Source organism: Fukomys damarensis, unplaced genomic scaffold (genome assembly GCF_012274545.1).
Source record: "Fukomys damarensis isolate Sample0158 unplaced genomic scaffold, DMR_v1.0_HiC HiC_scaffold_39, whole genome shotgun sequence".
Classification (NCBI taxonomy): Eukaryota; Metazoa; Chordata; class Mammalia; order Rodentia; family Bathyergidae; genus Fukomys; species Fukomys damarensis.
This window is the reverse complement of record NW_022900951.1, coordinates 111,543,250-111,560,687: the sequence shown is the minus strand read 5'-3', so window position 1 is coordinate 111,560,687 and position 17,438 is coordinate 111,543,250. Positions and strand designations below refer to the sequence as shown.

The 17,438-nt window shown below is 38.5% G+C and overlaps 1 protein-coding gene across 2 annotated transcripts in view; it reads left to right on the top strand.

Moving 5' to 3' along the window:
- Znf449 (zinc finger protein 449) overlaps positions 1 to 16,668 on the top strand; it is a 16,942-nt gene extending 274 nt beyond the window's left edge. The window contains exons 1-5 of one of the 2 annotated variants that reach the window (XM_033760421.1): positions 1,215 to 1,250; positions 2,036 to 2,484; positions 4,081 to 4,285; positions 12,789 to 12,902; positions 13,203 to 16,668. In XM_033760421.1, coding sequence (XP_033616312.1) covers positions 2,131 to 2,484; positions 4,081 to 4,285; positions 12,789 to 12,902; positions 13,203 to 14,086 — 1,557 coding nt within the window. In that variant the 5' untranslated portion in view covers positions 1,215 to 1,250; positions 2,036 to 2,130 and the 3' untranslated portion in view covers positions 14,087 to 16,668. Of the gene's footprint in view, positions 1 to 1,214; positions 1,251 to 2,035; positions 2,485 to 4,080; positions 4,286 to 12,788; positions 12,903 to 13,202 lie in introns of those variants that run through there. The other variant, XM_010604666.2, reaches the window with a different exon arrangement.
- The last annotated feature ends 770 nt before the right edge of the window (positions 16,669 to 17,438 follow it).

Below are 17,438 nucleotides of genomic sequence, written 5' to 3'. Positions count from 1 at the left end.
GGTGGATTCCAGATGTACCCCGGGCGGTGGGCGCCGAGCGCTGCGAGGGGCGTTGGGCCCCTATCGGATCAGGGACCCCGCCGCAGCTCCTTGAGACCCGGCCAGGCCTTCCTGGGAGTCCTCCTGGGCTGGGAGTGCCCCTCTGGGCGGCAGGACCTCGTCGCCCTGGAGCGCTCGAGGACCACGCCCGAAACACCAGCGTCCTTTTTAAAATTGGCTCTTAGACGTTTCAGTAATATGTCCCTCTTGGCTTTAACCAAATGCCCTCTTCTCACATCACTGTACTCGTAGGCCCTATGAGGGTGGGCTCGCTACTGGGAGGTTTGGGGGGAAATCACTTAGTCCCACAGTGAAGTGAACTTTTTAACTGGGAAGGGCCGATGTAAGGAAACCGGAGGGTCACTTTCCTGGTAGACGTGGTGGAAGGTTTTGGGTCAGTTAGGGGAGGGCTAGCCAGCTGTGAGGCTGGATCCGATTAACGGGTGGATCCACCGCCAAAAAGCCACAGTTCCTGGATGCCTTCCAGCAACGGTTAGATGGCTAGGCTCAGGAAAGTAGAAGCTTCCTAGAAAGGAGACTTGACCAGCGATAAACCTTAACTGAGCCTTTTTCCTTGTGCCAAGCACACAGCTATTTGCTTTCCATACAACTGGATCCAGGCAGAATAATTTATGAAGTTAATGTTACGATTATGCATGTGTTGCAGACAGTCACTGATCGTCAGGGTCACACAGCTAGCCACTTACCATGCCTAAATCCATCTGCCACAGAGTTCAGGTTACCATCTTGATAAAGGGTGCTATGGAGACAGCATTTCAGTTTTGCTTGACTGGGTGGAAATAGTCATGAGTGTTTCTTTTTTATGACCCTCCCCCAGGGAAGAAGAAAGGTACAGGACCTATAATAACAAATAGAGAAGGAGAGCGAGAGGGAGAGGGAGGAAACAGAGCAGTACAGGTCCTAAGACCTGTGGAGTACCACTTCTATAACCTTTTCTATGAGCTCAATGATTGCAATAAAAACAAATATCACGATGGTTTTAGATATTCTAATTACTGGGTACTTGATTCTGACCTCATCACCATTTCCCTTTGGTATTTTTAGTGTGACTTGGAAGAGTTCTTCAGTTCTACTAAGCATCAAACGTTCGTTCCTCATCTTCATTCAGGGAATAACACTAATACCTATCTCCTGAAGTTGGAAGAGGTTTAACTGAACTAATATATGCAAGATACTTAGAACAATACCTGGTACATTGTATGAATTTGATGAGTTCTTCATTATAAATTCAGAGCAGATTCCTCATGGCCTGACCTAGGCAGTTTATTTTCTCATAGAAGAGCCACTTGGAATGCTATGAGAGGATGAGACTCTGAGTGAGTTTGGCTGAACTATACATATCCTGAATAGAGATGGATGAGGGACTGACAATCTGTCTTTACAAGACATGGCTCTACCTAAATTCGCCTCGATTGCATGATACTAAAGTATACTGAGAGCTAGATGGATATTCAAAATTAATCAAATGTAATGTTCATGGTCCTCCTATATAGCATTTCCATTTATTCAGTGACACAAGATACTTGGAGTTAGACTGGGAGTGGGGTTAAATATGATTAGATCTATGGGGACTTATTAAGGGTAGTGTTTATAGCATTGAGATTGTGGAATTACAGAGCAGAGCTATTGGCAGAAATTTGGCAGTGATATTTATTGAGCACTTGAAATTTAGCTAATATTACTGAAAAACTGAATTTTGAATTAAACTGGACTAGTGGCTAGCATATTGTAGAATACCGTTCTAGAGGGTATGTGGAATAACTTTGAGATTTTGTAAACTTTTGCAAGTATTAGGAATGGAATGTATATGGGTATTTGTCTAGGAAGTGAGCTAGCTTTTACTAGACTCTCAAAACCACCAGAAAGATTATGAATTGCTCATTTTGGTCTTTGGTTAAAAAATAAGTTAAGGGCAGTGAGTATGTCCGCTTGTAAACATCGCTGTTTGTTATTTTTCATGTCTCCCTCCCTTCAGCTGCAGGTGGCTCTCCTCAGGGTTATTACAGAGAGAAACAAACTGGAATCTGAGACTTCAGTCACCAGATAAACTCTAAGCTTCTGGAAGGGGCTATGGCGGTGGCCCTGGGCTGTGCAATCCAGGCCTCCTTGAATCAGGGCTCTGTGCTACAGGAGTATGACACTGACTGTGAGGTCTTCCGCCAACGCTTCAGGCAGTTTCAGTACACTGAAGCAGCTGGGCCTCATGAAGCCTTCAACAAACTGTGGGAGCTTTGCTGTCAGTGGTTGAAGCCAAAGATGCGTTCTAAGGAACAAATCCTGGAGCTGCTTGTACTGGAGCAATTCCTCACTATTCTGCCCACAGAAATAGAGACCTGGGTGAGGGAACACTGCCCAGAGAATAGAGAAAGAGTTGTATCACTGATAGAAGACTTACAGAGAGAACTTGAGATACCAGAACAACAGGTGAGAAAAGGGTTTGGGGTCTTTGTTGTTGTGAGACCAAAAGAGGAACCAAAGCAGCTGGATCTAGACCAGATATTTTATCTCTGTGTCATTATATATCCTCAAGATTTCTCCATAGTCCTTTTCATTTTATTCTTCTACTGCAGTTAGTATGTAAGTCAGTGGTTCTCAACCCTATCAGGCCTTATACTCTTCTTTAACATACATTATAATGAATCATCAGTAATTTGCTGTTTGCCTGATAGCCAGGATCTTGGCTCTTTTTGTGCTTACCTGGGAGAAGATAGTGATTTTTACATTGTTAAAATGTTTTTCTTTTTTGGAAAGAAGGAAAATAAATGAGACCATAAATATGACTCCTAAAACTGAAAATATTTGCTATTTGGCTCTTTTTCAGTAACAGCTTGTCTAACCTGAGTCAAGTAAGTCTAGAACAGATACAAAGGGAAAGGTGCATAGTTCATTGTAAGCTTACTGGCATTTCTGCATAAGAATGCATAGAATTGACTTAACCAGAAGAATTCATAAAGTGGTCATATACCCCATCTCTGCTTAGAATCACTGTAATGGGACATTCAGGAATTCAGACTATGGCTCAAGAACCATAAACGATATTGCTGTTTGGCATGTGAGTTCCCAAAATGGCAAACAAGACCTTTACCACCTGGAATAACAAATAGTATAGTCTTTCTGGGATTTGCACAGTAGTGCATTCCTAGGAAACCCAAGTCATGCTAAATTATGCAAAAATGGTTTGTCTGATTAGCAGGATGTGGCTCTTGGCAGGTGATTTTTACCTACACAGATACTTGATGGTAAATTCCACTATTGGTAGGAACCTGAAACAGCTCTGCATTGAGAGGGATACTCCTGTCTCTGGACCATTAGCGGGCAGGGGCAGTGGTACTACCCCTTGTTTAAAGCCATCACTATGTGCAGCATCTTCGGGAAGGGTAGGCTGAGCAGAGGGCAGTGTCTCTGGAAGAAGGGAGCAGGTGCTTCCACTTGGAGGTTTGGGATCCTGAGTGTGGTGTGGGTGGGTTTAGCAGGAGCCAGTGGCTTCAGGGTAAGTCACCAATCTTCCTGACAAAGGTGAACAGCAGTCTTCCAGTCATTCCTCCCTCCCTAGAGGAACTTGGCCTAGTGGGCCCCCCCCTCTCTCATTTTGTTACCTATGATTTTATCTTCCACTGATCTAGGCATGTCCTACCCAGCACAGGAGCCACTACTAGAGATTGAGCACTTAAAATGTGGCCACTGCTAATTCAGACTTGTGTTGAGTGGGAAACACATATCACATGCAGAAGATTTAGTATTAAGGGGAACAGTAGGTGGATTATCTTAGTAGTAATCAGATTGATGGCATGTTGAAATCTTGATAGTTGGGATATCTTGGATTTAGTATGTCCTGCTACTTGGGTTGACCTATCATGTTTCTTCTCATGCACTATTTCATGTGGCCAGTGAAACATTTAAAATTATATGCATGGCTCTCTGTACTGCTAGAGGACGGTGTATTACTTCTGAGTGAGCAAAAGCTAACTGTACATCCAGTGGGTTTTAACAGAAAGTGATGGGTTCTGGCCTTTTCCCCAGGTTGACATGCATGACATACTTTTGGAAGAATTGGCACCAGTAGGAACGGTACCCATGCCACCAGACATGCATCTGGAGTCACCTGCTCTCCAGGTAATGGGTCCTGTTCCAGAGGCCCCAGTCACAGAGGCCTGGATCCCACAGGCAGCACCACAGGAGCTGAACTACGGTGCTGCTGGAGCATGCCAACCCTTTCTGGACCCTGGTAAGACAGCATCTTCTTTATGCCCTTTTGTTTCTGTGCAAGAGCTCAAGAGTATTCAAGGACTGGGTTTGGGTTGGAAATGCAAACTTCTCAGTGGGAATAGACTGTTCACATAAAAAGGAAGAGGAGAAGAAAGAAGAGAGGCGGGAAAAGAGGGAAAAAGGGTGACAAGGAGAAAAAAGGAAAGAGTAAAGGGAATTCTGGGAAAAGCAGGGAACAATGCTCTTTGGAGAGAATAGCATTGGGAACTGGTGAAACTAATACTCAGGGAGCTTTGACCAAGAACACTACGCAGAAAAACCATGGATGTTTACATACTTTGGATGAGGCCTCATTTTTCCAGCAAATTTTGACCCATAGCATCTTTGTTGTTGCATGTCCTTAGGGCTTAAGAGCCTCATTCATATGTAATACTTTAGTAACGTTTTCTCTTCAGACCTTTTAAGAGGCTTGTCTCTTCCATAATGTGGTAGAAATACATATATCATGAAATCTCCATCTAGAACAGTGTGTTTGAATGTGTTGTATGTCTGCATCACCTGGGGTTACATGTTCAACAAGCTCTCCAGGTGACTGCTGGCCACACAAAAGTTTGTGAAGTATGTTCCGAGACAGAGTGAGTCCTAGCAGGAAAACTTCTGGGTGGAGAAAGGCCACTATACCGTATGGCCCAGATTCCCCTGCATTTCCCTTCCCTGTAGGATTTTCTTATCTTGTTACACATACTCCCAGGCACAGCTCTTTCCTTGTCTCCATTAAGGCTTTGGTCCAGGTATGGCCAAGAGCCCTCCACCCTTACTCCCCCTGACACAGCTTCAACATGTTGGCACTTTGACAGCATAGTACTGAGACGGCACAAGAGAGTGACATAAGGGAATTAAGTAGAGAACATTCTAAATTACAGAAGTAGAAATGTCTGATGCACCCATGACTCGCACAGAGCCATGTCGAAGGAGTGCTATATGATAATTTCATTTATGTTCCAATCTTTACATTATTCTTTTCATGATCTTTTAAATTTAAAAAATGTGTTCATGTGTATTTACTTTCAACAAATGATAGAATTTAACTAGTCCTATTAAATTATAAATCTTTCTTCATGTGCATTCTCCATGTTAATTATGCTTCTTTTGTCAACATTGCAGGTACAAAGATCATACAGCAGCAGTATTACTCTTGGTGTTAATATTTTACTCTTAATCACATGGAAATTCATTCTATTTACCAAAAATAGATATAATTAATTAAGTAAAAAAGTACAAATTGGAGGGACAGGAAGTTATCCTGTTTTCATTACTGTTTAAATTGATAAAATGTGCTTTGCAAAATCATGGAAGGCTTATTGTTCCATTATTTAAAGGTTACTTATACCTTTTGCGTTTTTTAATGAAAACAACTTGATGTATTGCATGAAGTGCATCCTATTGGAGAGGAAAAGCGCAAGACACTGGCTATGTGGAGAAGAAATTTAAAAGTAATGTAAGAAATTGATAAATTTTATTTCAAAGGTTGGAATATGTTCCTGTCACCAAAAACCTAAGTTGTTGGGTAGATATAAAATGTGCATGCACACACACACACGTGCACGCACACATATTAGTCATTTGATGACATTTATATAAGGAAAAACAACATTCCTCATAAAACAAAGGAACTTTAGTAAAAACTACAAAGTGATTCAAGGAGGATATTAGTGTTAAAAAAAAAAACCCTTGGCCAGCTTAGGTAAGCTTTGTCAATTTTGTTGTTTACAAAGAAATAACCTTGGTTTCAATGACTTTCTCTGTTGTTTTACAGTTTTCTGTTTCATTAGATCCCACTGAAATCTTTATTTTCCTATTTCTAGTTATTTCCAACTGAATTTTCTCTTTTTTTTTCTAGTACTTTAAGGTGGAAAATTGGGTTATATTATTTCAGTTTTTCTTCTTGTTTAATGTAGGCATTCACAGGTATAAATTTCCTTATGAGCAAAGCTTTATATGTATGCCTTACATTTTGGTATGCAGTGTTCATTTTCTTTTATCTCAAAATAGTCTTGATTTCCTTTTTTGGTGTTTTGACTGATTAGTTATTAAGGAGCATATCATTTAATTTCTACTTATTTGTGAAAAATCTCAATTTTTCATTCAGTTTTGGTGGGAGAATATAATTTGTAATTTTGATACTTTTACATTTTGCAGTGTTTGTTTTATGGTGCAGCTTCTCATATGCCCTGAAAATTTTTCTGTGTGTACTTGTAAAAAACGTGTGTTCTGTTGTTGCCTGGAGTGTTCTATGAATGTCTGTTATGTTTAGTTTCTTTGTAGTATTTTCTGTATCTTCTGTTGTTGATCTTTTACCTAAAGTTTCTACCCATTTTTGAAGGATCTGTAGAATTATCTAGTTCTACTATTTCTGTCAGTTTTTGCTTCATTTATTTTGACTGCATGTATGTTCTTAGTTGTTATAGTTTCCTGAGACAATTATTCTTTTTATTATCATAAAATGATTGTCTTTATCTGTAATAACTTTGTGTGTGAGAAAGAGACAGAGACAGAGATGGAAACAGAGAGATGGACAGAGAAACAGAGAGAGAGAGAGAGAGAGAGAATGAGACATATATGCTGGACAGTAAACTAGAACCTTGACACTGAACTATGTTCCCAGCCTTTTAAATTTTTTTTATTTAGACAAATGGTCTCACTTAAGTCGCTAAGTTGCCCCAACTAGGCTCAAACTTGTGATCCTACTGCCTTAGCCTCTCAAAGTGCTGGGAATATAGGTAGGTATAGGCATGTGCCACCATGCTTGGCTTGATTACCCCCATTTTCAGATGAAGAAATTGAAGTTTTGAAAGGTTAATTGCTGTTACTCATCTCTTTCTATGCTGTTCCTTTTTTTTTTTTTTTACTTATTTGCCGGTACTGGTGATTGAACCCACAGCCCTTGCACTGAGCTCCATCCCCAGTCCTGTTCTATTTTGAGACAGGGTCTTGATGAGTTCCTAAGTTGCCAAGGCTCTGCTTGAATTTGTGATCCTCCTGCCTTAGTTTCCCAGGATTGTTGGAGTACAGGCATGTGCTACCACACCTGGCCTTTTCTAGATTTAATATCTATGTTGTTTAGCTATTTTGTGGGTGTTATTTACAGGATATATGTTTCTCCATACCTTTACTTTCAATCTGTTTGTACCATTGAATCTAAAATGTATCTGCTGTAGTCAGTATATAGTTGGATCTTTAAAAAATCTAGCCTGAGTTTCTCTGCCTTTTCTTTTCTTTTATTTATTTATTTATGGGGGTGGAGTTTGAGACAGGGTCTCACTATGTAATTGAGACTGACCTGGAACTCACTATGTAGCCCAGGCTGGTCTCAAACTCACAGCAATCCTTCTGCCTCAGCCTCCCAAGTGCTGGGATTATAGGTGTGTGCCACCACAACTGGCTCCGCCTTTTCATTGAGTTGCTTAATCCATTCACATTTAATCTTTTTTATGTGGTTAGATTTACATCTGCAATTTTACTTTCTATTTCTGTGCTGTTTGTCCTTTTTGTTTCTCTGCCCTTTTCTACTGCTTTCTTTTGCAAGAAGTAAATACTTGTAACATTTTACTTACCTTAGTGAATTTTCACAATTTTTAAATTTACTTCCTTATGGTTGATCTGTGGTTTTTCCATGAATACCTGAACTTATAATCAGCTTCAAAGATATACTAACTCAATACCAATAAGATTTAGAAATATTTGTTCTATATAGCTCTATATACATTTTTTCCTTTTTTGATATTGCTGTCATACTTAGTACATCAAAAATATTATAAACCCAACAATTCATTCTTACAGTCATTACTCTGTATAATTTTAAGACTTTTACAAAAGCTGAGAGAAGTAAATACATATATATGTATAAATATATATATTATGATTTTGTTATTTTACCTTTTAAAGTTTTTATGCTTTCTAATTTATTTTTATTAATACATGCTTGCAGTACATAATAAATACATTCAGCGTGTAGAGTTGTTGCATCTACATATCTTATCTTAGTCCTTACTTTCCTGTTCCTCCTCCTCCCTCCCCTTCCCTCCGTCCCTAGATCTCCTTCCCATTTACAAAAGGTCTACTGGAACTTTTGTTATATTAACATTATTTTTCATCCTTGATTTCCTTCATTTGTTCCTGTGAATCTGAATTACCAAAGTAGTTATTTCTTTAGTCCTGTATAGCTTTGCTCATCTGTTCTTTTTGGCAAGTACAATATATTTCTGTTATAGCACTTGGATTTTAAGGCTTGAAGAGAAGAAACTGAAATTTTCAGTTAAGCTATCATTTCTAATTACATAATTATCTTTATTTGTGCTGTTTTTTAAAATGTGGGTCAAATACATTTATAATGAGGAACTTCCAAGTCTCCTAGCAATTCATTCTCTCAGTTTCATTTCTGAGGAATATCTCTATTGTATATTCATTTTTGAAAGATAGTTTTGCTTAAGGTAAGATTCTTGGTTGACAATTTTCGTTTTTCTCTGATTACTTTGAATATGTCATCCCACTACCTCCTGTCCTCCATTATTTCTAAAGTGAACTCAGTTTTTAATTTCATTAAGGTTCCCTTGTAACTTCCCAGTCATTTCTCACTTCCTGTCTTTCAAGGTTTTATCTCTATGTGACTTTTAGGATATATCTATGGATCCTGTTGATACTCTGTCTGTGGATCCCCTTGTATTCACCCTGCTTGGAATTCATTGAGCTTCCTAGATACTGGATTGATTTTTTCAATACACTTGGAGAATATGGGGCCATTATTTTTTCAAATGTTTTTTCTGCTGTCCAGTAGAAATAACTATGGTTCAAGGGTGACTTTGCATACGCAAGGATTTGCCACAGGAAAAATGTCAGTTTAATATTTCTTAGTAATACTTATTATTGTAGGGGGTAGACTTCACTAAAATTGTCCAGCCACTCACTAAACAAATAAGCAAATAACAATGCAAAGTATTGGGGGATGACATAGAGTTGCTGGAATATATTATCTAAAATTCCAGTTTCCAACAAAAATGAAACAGGAAAGTATGATTCATATTATCAAGGGGAAAAAAAGCAGGCAGTAGATTCTGCTTATGAGTTTTTGCTAGATAGAGATTTAACAAAGACTTCAAAGTTTCATTGCTAACATGGTTCAAGAACTTAAGGAAAAAACATGATTTAAAAATTAAAGACATTATGTGACAGTATCACAATAGAGAATATCAATAAACAAAAATTATTAAAAAGTCAAGTGGAAATTTTAGAGTTGAAAAGTCTAATAACTGTCAGTCAGCTTTCCATGAATGTAACAAATATCTGAGATATCAATTTATAAAAAGGAAAGGTTTTATTTTGACCTATAGTTTTGGAGGGGTAGCGTGGTGGCCTTTTTGCTTTTTGGACTATGGACAAGCAGCACACCAGGGTAGAGATTACATTGTGGAACAAAGCCATTTGTCTCATAGCCATGAATGAAAAAGAGAAAGAGGAATGTGCTGGGGTCACACATTCCTTTTCAAGGGCATGCCCCTAATTACCTAAAACCTCTCACTAGGTCCCATGTCTTAAAGTTTTCACTACTTCCCAGTAGCATCAAGCTGGGGACCAAGCCTTTAACACATGGTACTGTAAGGGTCATTATAGATCCAAACTATAAAAAACGAATGAAAAAGTCACTAGAGTGGTTGAAAAGTAGATTTGAACTATCAGAAGAGAGAATGAATGAACTTGATGACAAATTGTTGCAAATTATGCTATCATAAGAACAGAGAGGCAAAAGTGAAAAGTGAATGGGGTCTCAGGGAAAAGCAAGGTGCCATTAAGCATACCAACTTGCATATATTTTAGTGAATGTCCCAGAAGAGATTCTTTTGCCTGTAGCTGGGGGAAAGAGGGTATCCAGGACTCTTGACTACACCATTCTGTGGTAGAAGTAACTGAAAGTGAGAGATACGAGGAGCCATTGAGATTTAGAAACCTCAAATTCACATTGTTCTTAAAGAATTTGAATAGATTTTCTCAAATCTTTTTTCATTTGCTCTGTGTCCTTAAGACTGTCACCAGTTGGCCACAGGTGCTTTTACTCAATTCAGATAGAAATTGCAGTTTGATGTTAGCAGTTCCTGGCTTTGAGTGCCACTGGCTCTCACCCATTAGGGTTACAGCTCTGAGCTTTCACTACTAGTGCCTCTTAGTTCTTGATGCCGTAGCTCTTGGTGGCTCCCATCACCCCTATCAGCACCTCAGCAGCCACAGCTGCTTTCTCCAGCTCTTCCAACCACTTCCACTGCCTTTCTGGTAGTCTCCACAGTTCATTTTACAAGTTACCACTGGTTGCCACCAGTCTTGGCTTTTCATTGCTCTACTGCTCTCTAGAGCTGTTTAGGGCTAATCGCCCCTAACATCACGAGCACTTTTTTGCTGTAACCTGCTCATCCCACTTTACCCAAAATATGAATAATGTACACACAATAGGACTACTCAAGCAAGGCTTTACTGGGACCTGTGCTGCAGCAGAGGAGGGTAGTACACAGGAGGGAACCCTCCTTAACTGAGCCAAGAAGTGTGAGGGAATGCTGCTTATATAAAAAAGGAGCAGGCTATACATGGGTAGTTTTCTGCATTTTACAGTCCTACTTGGGGACCTTTGCAGCAGTAACAGAGGAGTTGTGGGGTTATATTGTAGAATCTTCCAGAATGGTTGCAGAACATCATCTGGGGTAGGTTCGTGCCTGTTTGACCAAGGCAAGTATCTGCCTGAGTGTCTGCAGGGTGTCTAATACCAGCTTTGCTGATAACAGCTCTGCCAAAAGTCATGGTAAATAGCTGCTTGGTTGACATTACCATGTTTCCCTGAAATGATGGGGCTAAAATAATTACTGCCACTGCTTTCAGCAGATCTCCAGGAGGTGTGGCCATGTTGAACAAGGCCCATTGGAGATAACAGCAGTGGGCCCAGTCCTTCCCTGATTTTTGTTCTGTCAGGTGCCAGTTTGCTGCTGCTCCTCATAGAGTCACTAGCAGCAGTTGAGAGTCAGGGAGACATCATAGCTGTCAGAGGAACCTTGGCTTCTGTCAGAATGGCCTAATGGGCAGGTACTGGAGCAGCTGCAGAGGTGGCACAAAGACACTGGGGTCAGTGGTGCCAGACCACTCTTGGGGAGGAGAAGGGGAGCAATAGGGTGCCCATGATAGTTGTCAGTCAGATCACACCATTCCTCCAGCTGTTGAAAGCGGAAAGGGAGTCCTTCTTTTGTTTTATCTCAGGATCATTTGGACAAACTTTATGCATTTTGTTTTTTACTTTTAAAATTATCACCAGTTTCACTGGGAGATGGGTCTGCAGAGCTCATTACACTGTCATGCTAGGAGTTCATCTACAAGCTCTTCGCTACGTTTAGATTATAAATCAGCATTTTTACACCTAAGCCTTTGTTACTCACTTCTAAGTTTTAGTTTGCTCCTTCTTTTACTGCACAACAGTTTTATTTTGCTCTATGACCTTCAGTTTTATTTGACTTACTCCATGTTACCCTTTAGTCTCACCCAAACAAAAACAAAATAGTAAATTTAAACAGCATTTGTTTGAAATCCATCTTTGTGTTTCCTAATCTTAAAAAGGAAATGTATGGTCTTAATGCCATAAAACAAATAAAATGAGATATTTTAGTCCACTTCTTATGTCATGATATAATGTTCAAAAATTTAAATTTTCCTTTGGATTAATATTAGCTAAACTGATTTACTCATGTTATCTTCATAATACTAATATATAGCAATTACCCTGAATTTAGATCTCAAATTGGCCATTTCCAACTCACATTTCATTGCAAAGCAGTACACTTGGCCAAAGATGAAGAAGGCGAGGAAGGGGCATAGAAAACAGGATGCCAGCCACAGTGGCTATCGATGAAGATGGGGTGGGGGTGATGGCTAGACAGGCGAGAGCAAGGTTAGAAATTTTACTTGTCCTTTGATTGACAGAAGCACAGTTTGATCATTGGTTTAATTTTAAGAAAACCCATTTCTGGTCGTTAGACGAAACAAGGACTACTTTTCCTGGCTGCCAGCCCAGTTCAATTCCCATTTTAATTTAAAAGTCTTCACTGAACTTATTCCATTAAACAGTTTACCACCTCCCACTTTTAATATGCCAAAACTTTATGAAGATTTATATCATAGTGTAGCTCTAAGCCAAGTAGATCTATTATCAGAATAGTTGCAGAAGTAATTTAGTACATTGATTTCAGCACACAATTGATTCTCTCACTGTCCATACATTAGAGACTAGCCTTGAAGTGAGCACAAAAGAATATTTAACTTCATTTTTGTTTTCTTATCTTTTTAAAAAGACTATTATAAAAGTGACTCCAGATGAAATCATAGTACTTCAGAAAGAAGTGGATATTAAGGGGCCCTGTGTCCAAGAAATCAGTCTAAATTCTGGGAAAGCTTTTGATGAACTGAACTGTTATGCTTCTCTTCTTTCCTATAACCAGGATATTCACTGCCAAAGCTTGATGTGAACTTCCCACTGGAGCCTCGAGAAGAGCCATGGGTAAAGGAATTACAGGATTCCAAAGAAATGAAACAATTACTTGATTCCAAGATAGGTAAGTAATTGTTCATTGACATGCTAGGGAAGAAAGAACAGAAAAGGGCTGGGGATTTAGCTCTGTGGTGCCATCACCTGCCTCGCAAATGTAAGGTCCTGAGTTTGATCCCCAGTACCAAATATATATGTATATATTAGGAGAAAGAACAGCAAAAGTCAACCTTAATCCAGGTGAAGAGCTTCCTATCCCACTTAGGAATTTCTGTATTCCTGCTAATGGTTTAATATGACTTTTGGTTTTGCTTCATTTTTCTCTTACAATACAATTAACATCTTCAGTTTCTATTTCTTTTCTCAGGTTTTGAGATGGGGTTAGAAAATGAAGAAGATGTTTCAAAACAGAAAAAAATGGAGAACATATATCCATTTATAGTAAATTTAGAGGGGAATTCTATCCATGATCCTGTTATGCCAAAAGACTATGTACCATTAGAAAATCAGTGGGAGCCACCCCCGGAGGATTTACAGACAGATCTAACTAAACTTGTAGATCATCAGAACCCCACTTTAGGTGAGACACCCAAGAGCACCAACTTAGAAGAACCTCTCAACCCTAGGCCCCAAAAGAAAAAGAATCCAGGAGAGAAACCTCACCGATGTCCTCAGTGTGGAAAATGTTTTGCTCGGAAGTCACAACTTACTGGGCATCAGAGAATTCATTCAGGGGAAGAACCTCACAAATGCCCTGAGTGTGGAAAAAGATTCCTTCGTAGTTCAGACCTTTATAGACACCAACGACTTCACACAGGAGAGAGACCCTATGAATGTACTGTGTGTAAAAAGCGATTCACGCGGCGGTCACACCTTATTGGGCACCAGAGAACTCATTCTGAAGAAGAAACATATAAATGCCTTGAATGTGGGAAGAGTTTTTGTCATGGATCAAGTCTTAAAAGACATCTGAAAACTCACACAGGTGAAAAACCTCATAGATGTCATAATTGTGGGAAAAGTTTTAGTAGACTGACCGCACTTACTTTGCACCAGAGAACACATACTGAAGAGAGACCTTTTAAATGTAATTACTGTGGGAAAAGCTTTAGGCAGAGACCAAGCCTTGTTATTCACTTAAGAATCCATACAGGGGAAAAGCCATATAAGTGTAGTCATTGTTCTAAAAGCTTCAGACAGAGAGCAGGCCTTATTATGCACCAAGTCACTCATTTTAGAGGACTTCTTTAAGGATTGTTGAGGGAAACAGGTCCTACAGAAACTAACACTAACTCAAAAAAATTGTAACCTGTAGTAGCCTGTCTGTTTGGAAGAACCTTTATGTTTGAACTCATGAGAACTGCTTTTTTATTTGGGGGGAGCTGTTTTTTTGTCAGCATTTTTATTTTGTGAATTCAAAACTGCAGATAGTGTAAGAATTCCAAGTGTTGATATATTTCAGCCTTTCTTTACAAAAGTTAGGGGGGCTATTTAAAAAGTCCATCTTCAAAGGCATATGAGTTCTAGAATAGCCACCTACAGTAGCAGCTTTCCTAACTTGATTTATCCTGTCTCCACAACTCTTTTTTATTAAAATGGAAGATTTTATGTTCCAAGGCAGCCATGTCATACATATATGCATAAAGCATAAAAATGATGACAGACCTTTTAGGGGTAGCATCAGCACAATGGATAACCATGTCTGTTGATGTATCTGATGTAGCAGTACCGTACATATTCTGCTGTATAATTATTAAAGGTGAATTCAAAACTTTAGGTGTGCCAAAGTGGCAAGATGGGAGACAGTGACTTTTGTCAAACAATAAAATTATATCAGGAGCACAAGTATGGAGGGGGTATCATTTGCCTGGTGAAAACTGGGTTATTTCCATTAAAATGTTTATGCTTAAGAAAATTTAGATTTAACCTTTACTTCTGAATTTTGCAAAGTTTTTTGGTCTGCTTAGTTGCCATTCTGTGGTGATGGTGCCTAGTAGGGACTATTCATTTGAAATTTAAGCTCTAGGCCTGGAAGAGTCCACTTGAAGCCAGATGTGGTGATCCACACCTATAATCCCAGCATGCTGGGAGGCTGAAGCGGGAGGATTGCATATTCGAGTCCAGCCTGAGAAAATTAATGACTTAGCAAGAACTTGTCTCAAAATAAAAAGTCAAAAAGGGTTGGGGAAGGCCCTGCGTTTGATCTCTATTACCACAAAAAGTAAAGAAGTCACTTGACTGTTGAAGTTGTACAAGTAGGATCTAATTTAACTGAGATTGACTGATGAATCTGTATCCATGGCTTTTTTCTCTCTTGGTATTCACTCACATGTCTTTCAGTGCTTTTGAAAATTTACCCATTCCTTAATTCACTGTCTCTCCTAAGAATGTGTCATAGAACACTTAGTCCTGCAAGATATTCTGCAAGTAAGTTTCTGAATTGCTTCCTGCTGTTTTCCCTTCCTGGATTCATAGTGCACATCAGCATGAGACTCTGGGAGAGGTTTTCTAGTAAAGAAGGAGAAAGCACCTCTTTGGCTCAATGTTTTCCAAAATTACTTGAACCCAATGCACCTTTTTTCGTGTTCACTCAATAATAACTTACAGAACTATTATTCTGCAAATGTCCCTTGGAATACACTGCCTTAAACAAATATTTCTGTAACTGTCAATATTGTTCTGTTTCTCCCAAGCTAGTTATCTCCAATTGTTTTAAGGGTATTATAAAACAATTCCTTAAAGATATACATCTTTTGTATAATACACATATTATTTCAAGGAGGTGAGGTTCAATAATTTATATCATTTATAAATTGTTCAGTGATTCTCTACCTCTTAATTTTTCTTATAAGTACACACGTGCACACACACACACAAATACAGATACATACATACCATTTTAACAAGGTGAGGATCACAAATTCAGGCAAATTAAAAGTTGCCAGTGATTACCATCCTTTTTGAATTTTACTTATAATTACACACACACAGTTGTTGCTTATATAAACGTTCTCATATAATCATGGTAACAACTCAAATTCCCACATGAGGGAAGAAGTCTCATTATCAGTTAAAGCTGTTAGTATGTGAAAATATTCATCGAGCCTAGTTCCTTGTTAGAAGATACAAGAAATAGGACACTCAAGCATTTTCCTTTTGTGAAGCTATCCAGTCATCCTTTCCTTAACTAGTCCTAGGGAAGTATATCTCTTCTATTGCATTGAATTGCTTGCAACTGAATCTAAGCATCTGGGAGTATCTACTGTGTGCCTAACTTGTCCTGTTCTAGGCTTAACAGAAGCTAGTAAAGAAGTACAATTCAAGGGCCAGGCTCATAAAAGAGTTTATAATATCTCTAGTTATAAACAAGAGTTGGGGAACACATGGCGAACAATGCAAGAGAGTTTGTAATTAAGTGCCAAATCATGTCAAGTGCCAGAGCCAGGATGTGTCTTTAATTCTTGACATCCAGGTCCCTGTATGATGCTGCTATACATTTAGGGTTAAAATTGAGATCCCGGTAGCAATAAACATGTAACATGGGAGGAGTCTGAATGTAGAGATGAAACATACTGAATGTAATGGCTTCTCTTTTCTCTCTTGTGGAATCGCATTCAAACCAGAAGAGTGCCTTAGAATGGATGTGCCCAACTGCTCTGTATTTATACAATATTTTAATAAAATGGAAATGTATATGCTATTCCTGCTTCTCTTGCATTAAGTAATTATTTGAACAACTTAAGAGATGCTTCCCAGAACAGTGGCAACAAGCATCACATTTGACTTCTGTCCCCATTCCAAGTTGGAATCACTTTTCTGGCTGCAACCATACTACACTGATTATGCGTTTTTTTAACATTTAATACTGACAACCTCCCTCATCTATGTTATGAACAAACATGATTAGATTTTTATAAGACAGAATGTCTCATATTCATCTCTATTACAGTGCCCTGCGTATAATGAGCATTAATATATGTGGCATTGAATGAAGAAAAATATGAAATTGTTCTTGGAAAGAGATTACATAGTTATAACATTGTGTGTATATACCTCACAAGCGCATATACAGTCCCCATCTCCTGTCTATTATGAAGGGCAAAAACAATACTTAAGTATTCTTAAGTACTACAAAGATTAAATGAAATATGTTTTCAGGCCCTGTACAGTATAGGCTTTCAATAATACCAAGCATATTGTATTGAGATTTGTTTTAATGATAAAGGCATTTAAGGCTAATAAGTTTCTAAGTGTGGTTTTGGTCATATTTCATAGTTTTTATAATGTTCTTATTGATGATTTCAAAATTGTTACTTTAGTTTTCATTACAATTCCCTTTTGACTCATGAGCTGTACAGTGTTGACATTTCCTTTTAATTTTTGGTTTTGTATTGTGACTAGAAAATAAGTTTTACTCTAAAGCTCACTTAAGTTTTTTTAAGACATTTGTTAACATTTTGTAGGTTACCTAGAGACTCAAAAATAAGTATTCCATTTGTGGACACAAATTCTGAATATGTCTTTGGCCTCCCAGTTACTTTAATATCTTCAGGATTATTCTTGGCAATGTGTCTTTTTTTTTTTTTTTTTTTTTTTTTTTTTT